Consider the following 7,500-nt stretch of genomic DNA (forward strand, 5'->3'; position numbering starts at 1 on the left):
CCTGCTGTGGCCTCAGAATTGGAGTGGGTGTGGGGGCAGGGAACAGCCTCAGTATGATGGAGCAGGGTGAAGCAGTGCATGCTGTGGGGCATTGCTGTGGCTGTGTGTGGCCAGCTGTGGTGTGCCTGGGGTGTGGTTGGGTGGTGGGGTGGTGCACAGACTGTCTTCTCCCACCAGGGGCTGACGGGGCTAGGAGTGTGTGCGTGTGCATGTGTGTGCCTTGTCCGGGATGCCGACATGTGATTCCCAGCCTGGTACGAAGCTTCCCTAACACCTCCCACCCCCACAGGACCTGCACATCATCCTGCCCAAGAGGCACCACCGCATCCACCACGTGGCGCCCCATGAAACCTACTTCTGCATAACCACAGGCTGGCTGAACCTGCCCCTGGAAAAGCTGCGGTTCTGGACAGCACTAGAGTGTTTGATAGAGCTGGTCACTGGATGCCGGCCCAGAGCAGATGACTTCAAGTGGGCCCAGAAGCGGGAGTGACGCACGGGTGTGGTGGCGCCGCGCGGCAGACAGAAGCTACAGCATCCCACGTGAGAAAGTTGAAAAAGATAATCTACGTAGCTTGGGGAAAAACAAAACAGCTCCTCTCTCTCCCTCTCTCTCTTTTTCTCTCTCTCTCTCTCTTTGCTGTCTTTCCTTCTGTGTTAACTTAGCACAAAAACTGACTGTGACTATTATTACGACCACTACTGTTTCCACTACTACTACTACTATACTACTACTACTACTACTACTACTATTGCTGCTGCTGCTGAAAAAAAAGCAAGAATATTGTGTTGTGCTTCATTGTACTAATTGTTTAGGTGTGTGTGTGTGTGTGTGTGTGTGTGTGTGTGTGTGTGTGTGTGTGTGTGTGTGTGTGTGTGTAAGAGTACTGTTCTTTTCCTAAGGTGGTAATGAATATATGTATATGTATGTGTATTTCTGTGTATGTATGCACGTGTGTGTGTGTAAATGTGTGTGTGCGCGTGTTACCACCACTTACATAGCTATATTTCCTCATGCATTTCTCCTTATATCAAAAAAACAGTCATATGTACGCGTTTGTGTATGTTTAACCACGTGTGTGTGTGTGTGTGTGCGTGTGTGTGCATGCGTGCATTGCCACCACTCAGCTATGTTTCTCATGTCAAAACAGTTATGTGTGCGTTTGTGTACGTATAACTCTGTATGTGCACGCATGTACGTATGTGTGTGTGTGTGTGTGTGTGTGTGTGTGTGTGTATGTGTGTGCGCGTGTGCGTGTGTGTGTGTGTGCGTGCGTGCGCGCGCACGCGTGCATGTGTGTACATTACCACCACATAGTTATATTTCTCGTTATGTCAAAAAATCATGTGTCTGTGTGTGTGTGGGAGAGAGAGAGAGAAAGAGAGAGAGAGAGAGAGAGAGTGAGTGGTGCATAACATGATAACAAGGTGCCTCCCATATAAAGCATAATAAAGGTGGTGAGCCTTGTGCTAAGGTATCATAGAGGTGCTGCCTACCCACACCCCTCTGTCTTGTGTTGGGGGGGAGACTAAGCTGTCTGTTTCTCTAAGCTGGAGTTGTGTAATATCCACATTTTGGTATTTTTTGTTTATTTGTTTTATTTATTTTTTTTTATTATTTTTCTTAATGTTTGCCATTGTAGGGTGAAGTTGTGGTTCATGTAGATATTTTGTTAGTTTGTTTTATATATTTTATTTATTGATTTATTTTTTTTTTATCTTGTCATCTTACCTTTTTTCCTTTCTTTTTTTAATATTATGTCTGATTTCTGAAAGGTGAAGTCATTTGCACTTTTTAGCTATTCTTCCTTATCCCACCAAACCAAGCCTTATGTAACAAAATCAAAATTGCTTTACCTGACCTTACCCAGCCGAGTTTGACCTTGCCTTAATACACCTAACCTGACTAAACCTTGACCTGACCTAACCTAACCTAACCTTATCGAACCTAATCTTACCATACCTAACCTGACCTTAACTAAATCTTACCTGACCTGACCTAACCAAACCAAACCAAACCTTATCAAACCTAATCTTACCATACCTTACCTGACCTTAACTAAATCTTGACCTAACCTTTCCTAACCTTACCAAACCTAACCTAATCTTACCTGACCTAACTTAACCTAACTAAACCAAGCCTCTCCTAACCTAGCTTAACCTAACCTAAATAAACCAAACCTTTCCTAACCTAGCTTAACCTAACCTAACCAAATATTATCCAGCCTCATTCTATAAAAAATAATAATATCAGCTATGATACACAAGACACTTTTCTGAGCAGAAGCAGACCAGCCGAGTCCGCCCAGACCAAGACTTTTTGGTGTGGATGAGCAGCACCACCAATACTGCTGCTCATGTAGATGTTATACGCAATGCAAATTTCCAAAGCACCTTCTTATAGACTTTATAAAAGGATCGTACTCTGCAACACCTCAGCACGTCATCCCCATCACTTCCAGCAGGCCACAGTGGGACCTGGTGGGGTTTTCAAGGGCGTTTTGCTGGTGACTAGTGACAGTTTCAAGGATTTTATGGATGCTGGTTTTTTTAAGGGTGTTTTCATAGTTCCAGTGAGGGCGTAATGTGGGTTCTGCTCCTTTAATGGGCTGTAGTGAGTGTTATTGTGGTTTTGAAGGGTGTTTTCATGGTTCCAGTGAGGGCGTGATGTGGGTTCTGCGCCTTTAATGGGCTGTGGTGAATGTTATTGTGGTTTTGAAGAGTTCTCATGGTCACAGTGAGAGCTTGGTAAGGATTCTACACCCTTAACTGATTCTATTTTATGTTACTGGTGTTTTAAAGGGTGTTTTCTTGATCGCAGTGAAAGTTTAGCAAAGATTTGTGCCCTTAACAGGCTGTAGTAGAAGTTACTGGCATTTTAAGGGTGTTTTTTGGTTGCAGTGAGAATTCAGGCAGGGTTTTGTGCTTTTAACAGGCTGTAGTGGAAGTTACTGGTGTTTTGAAGGGTGTTTTCTCAGTTGCAGTGAGAATTCAGCCAGGTTTTTATGCTCTTAACAGGCTGTAGTGAAAGGTACTGGTGTTTTGAAGGGTGTGTTCATGACAGTAGTGATAGACTGACACACCCTGCATCACCAGAGACAAAACAGCCGTGAGAACACCACCAATCCTCCCTTGTGGCCTTGGGAAGTGGTGTAGATGAGGAAACAAGGTGTTGTGAGTACGGTCATTACTGCGGTGATGACGACGATGGCGAGAGCAGACCTGGTGATTAGGTAGATGGTATATTTTGTGGACTAGGTGTTAGGTGTAGAGGTGGCGGCAGCGGCAGTGCACAGACACGAGGTGAACTTGGTGAATGTTATTGTGGTGTGCGCGATGGGAGGATTTTTACACCTGTAGTCGTAGCAATCTGCAGAGTTCTTTGTGCTTCTATGCCGATGTAGGTGAGAAGGGTACAGGAATAATGTCACTGGTAAATATGTCACCAGGGGAAGAATTGACTGGAAAATATGTGACTGGAAGGAGTGTTAGTGGCAAATACGTCACTGGAAATGTATTAATGGGAAAGTTTGTTATTATTACTGGTAAGTGTGTCATAAAGGAAAGTGTTGGTGGTAAATAAGTCACAGGGAAAAATGTTTTATTCTTCAAGATAAAAATAAATGATATGTTTTGGGGATTTGTTGAAACTGAAAAAAATAACTACATTAAGAATTCCAAGCTTAACACTAAGATGCCACAGAGTAATCAATATCACAACGTACATTTGTTATTTCCATGACATTTTTTTCAAACCCCAAAATCTGTGACATAGTTTCCAGTAATATATTTTCCTCTGATATAACATTTTCCAGCAATATATTGACTCCAGTGACAAATATTCTAGTGCCATATATTCCAGAGGCATATTTTCCAGGGACACATTTACTAGTGACATATTTTCCAGCACTATTTTTCCTCTTACCCATAATGCCACACGCGCAGACAGGATGCCGCTCACGCCTACAGGAGGTTTTTGTATGGACACACAAACCAGCTAACCAGTTCTTATTTTCCCTGAGAGAGAGACGCAATGATAATGTTTCCCGTTTTCTCCGTCGCAGCATCTCAAGAGCTTCTCCCGACGTCCTGACTATAGCCATGCTTCATTTCACGTTAGCAGAATACAAAATATGAAGATACGTGTTTATTCAAGAGCTTATACGCCAAATACTTCTTACATATTTTAAAGAACTTTAGGCATACACTTCACATCAAGGATTTAAACTTTTCTCAACACCTCCCTTGCACACCTGGCCTGCGTTCCCAAGCTTCTGCCCTCTCGCCTCGACTGTCAGCAGCAGGCTCTCTGTGTGGGAGGTGGTGGGGTTTTCAAGGTTGTTTTCCTGCTTGCAGTGACAGTTTAAGAAGAAATTACACTTTTTGTGGGCTCTGGTGGAGTAACTGGTGTTCCCAAGGGCATTTTCCTGATTCCAATGATAGTTTTAATGGGAAATCTGCACCTGTAGCTGTCTCTTGGGGGAAGCTGTTGGGTTTTCGCAAACGTTTTCTTGATTCCAGTGATAGTTTGATAAGAGAACCATTTGCAGTGACCAGTAGAAGTAGTGGGGTTTTCAAAGGGGTTTTCTTGATTCCACTGATAGTTTAATGACAATTCTACAATTCAGGCTGTTTTCATGGTTCCAGTGGTAGTTTAGCAAGACTAAGTATATGTAGTGTCTGATAGAAGGTGTGGGGTTCTCAGAGGTGTTTTCTTGGTTCCAGTGATAGTTTGGTTAGGATTCTGCTCCTTCAGTTAGTTGTATTGGAAATTGGTGGTGTTGTCAAGGGTGTTTTTATGAGTCTAGTGATGTTTAACCCTTTTGCTGCTGTGGTCATCCTTCCTAACCTTTCTAGTGCTGTAAAAACTGTTTGCATGGAGACACAGGAGGGGAAAGAGGAAGAACGGAAGGTAATTTTGTCTCTCTTAGCCTTTTCTCAGCAATACAAGACAATTAGCAGCAGCAGAAGCAATGTGTGAAAGCTTTATAAGCCTCTACAAGAAAACAAGAAAAAGAATAGATTTTTTTATTCATTTATTTTATTTATTTATTTATTTATTTATTTATTTATTTATTTATTTATTTATTTTATTTTTTATTTTATTTTATTTTATTTATTTTTTAGTATTTCTACCGAGTTTGAGATGTGGCTGTAAGTGTCTACAGGAAAACATTGGATTAAAAAGACTATATTTACTTTATTTATTTATTTTATGTATTTATTTTTATTTATTTATTTTCTTATTTCTATGCAGTTTAAGATGTGGCTGTAGAACAAGTAAAAATATCTGAAGGTAGCTTATTAGGGAAAGATGTAGCAGATAGCAGCCAGACGATTAAGCCACAGAAACATTAACGACAGCCTAGCAGAAAAACATTATTCGAAGAGTCGTTAATAAAGAGGGCCAACGGAGGGAAGTGGGGAGTTTTCAAGGGCAACATCTTGATACTAGTGATAGATTAACACTTCAACTGCCACCTGGTATACTTTCACTCCACATCTAACCTTTGAACTGAGAGGAAATTGAAAAATATATTCTTTTCATCACTAACTTTCTCGTAAATGCTTATAAAGACACACATTGCTTCTTTTCATTGCTAACTTTCTCATAAATGCTTATAAAGGCCCACATTGCTTCTTTTCATTGCTAACTTTCTCGTAAGTGCTCATAAAGACAAACATTGCTTCTTTTTCATTGCTTTCTTGTAAATACTTATAAAAACACACATTGCTCTGGTGCTGCAATCTGTGTCATGTTGTTGGAAATGTAAACAGGAACAAACAGCCTTGAGAACCCAGCCAATCATCTCTGTGGCCTTGGGGAAACGGTCGTGATGAGAGAACGAAGTGATTCCGAACGCGGGCCTCCGTCTAAATCGTTAGGCTGATGTGTGGCTATCGTCTGTGTGTGTGTGTGTGTGTGTGTGTGTGTGTGTGTGTGTATGTATGTATGTATGTATGTGTGTGTTCAATATATTTTACATCATTTGCTTGGGGGTGTAATGTATAGTGTAGAATTTTTTTACTGGCTATGTATCGTGTCTGTGTGTGTGTGTGTGTGTGTGTGTGTGTCAGAAAGATCCATACATGGCAATATTATTCCGAATTAAATGTGTGAAAAAAAACTGTGGAATGCAGGAAAAATTAGAAAAGTGAGAGGAAAGGAATGAATATACATGAAGAAATTAATAATATAAATGAAGTGATAGTAATAATAAAAAAAAAAATTGTCTAAAATTATTGGTATCTATCCATCTATCTGTCTAGCTATTACAACCCATTTTCTTTATCAGTCTGTCCTTCTGTTACAACCCATTTTCTTTATCTATCCACCAATCTTACAAACCATTTTCTTTATCAGTCTACCCTATTACAACCCATTTTCTTTTATCCATCCACCAATTTTACAGTCCATTTTCTTTACCAATCCACCTATTTCTTTATCTGCCTACCAATTAAAACCTATTCCTTCAAACTTTCACCCATTTTCTCATTAATTTCTTTCCATTCACATCTTCCCATTTATTGCAGGAGTGACCGTTCTTTTCCCTATTTAATTATTACTCTTATTCTTACCTCAGCATTTGTTGTGAGTCGCTGAAGAGTTGGTAATGTGTCTTAATGTTGTAATGTGGCCTTGGCTGGGTTATAGTGTAGTTTGGGTAGCGTAATGGTGAAATGTTGGGGTCATTTTGTGTTTTTCACTATTTCTCTCTTTACTTGTGTCTTTGTTTATCAGTTTCTGTTGCAAAATGTGTATTGTCGCTCTTGTTTATTTGTTTGTTTGTTTGTTTCTTCTCTCTCTCTCCCTCCCTCCCTCCCTCCCTCCCTCCCTCCCCTAACCTTATCTGACTAACCACTTGTTTCTTCAGTGTGTGTGTGTGCTTATCATTATCTATTCTTTATTCTCTGGTGCTAATCTTTTCTCTCTTTCATACATACACACATACACACACACACATCACTACCACCACCACCACCACTATATTATTCATCATTCAGTCATAGCAATATCATAATGAATGTTTATATTCTGATCACATTTGTATTTGCATGAAGAAGGAAGAGAAATGTGGAAAAAAGTGAAGAAAAAACAACTTAGATTATAGAAATATATTTTGGCTATTTTTTATTTTTATTCATTTCATTCACTCATTCATTCATTTTTGTATAAAGTATTGTTATATTTGTAGAGGAAAATGTCAGATTAGTTTCTTTTTAATTAGATAAGATGGGGTATTTAGATATATATATATATATATATATATATATATATATATATATATATATATATATATATATATATATATATATATATATATATATACTACTACTACTAGTACAACTACTACTACTACTACTACTACTACTACTACTACTACTACAACTACTGTATTTTTTTATATTTGACAAAGGAGAAATGAAGGAAGATTCACTTATTTTTTTATTATTCTTGCATTTTAGTTATTTCAGCTATTTTTTGTTATTTTAATTACA

General features: G+C 39.3%; 1 protein-coding gene across 1 annotated transcript in view; it reads left to right on the forward strand.

The window, feature by feature from the left end:
* Positions 1–7,500, forward strand: part of LOC135094467 (plasmanylethanolamine desaturase 1-like) — a 16,970-nt gene that overhangs the window by 6,016 nt on the left and 3,454 nt on the right. Inside the window, exon 5 of the mRNA XM_063994581.1 lies at positions 290–7,500. This exon is cut by the window's right edge and continues 3,454 nt beyond it. Within this exon, the coding sequence (XP_063850651.1) occupies positions 290–493 (204 nt within the window). The 3' untranslated portion in view covers positions 494–7,500. The remainder of the gene's footprint in view (positions 1–289) is intronic.

The sequence above is a fragment of the Scylla paramamosain genome, chromosome 45 (genome assembly GCF_035594125.1).
Source record: "Scylla paramamosain isolate STU-SP2022 chromosome 45, ASM3559412v1, whole genome shotgun sequence".
NCBI lineage: Eukaryota > Metazoa > Arthropoda > Malacostraca > Decapoda > Portunidae > Scylla > Scylla paramamosain.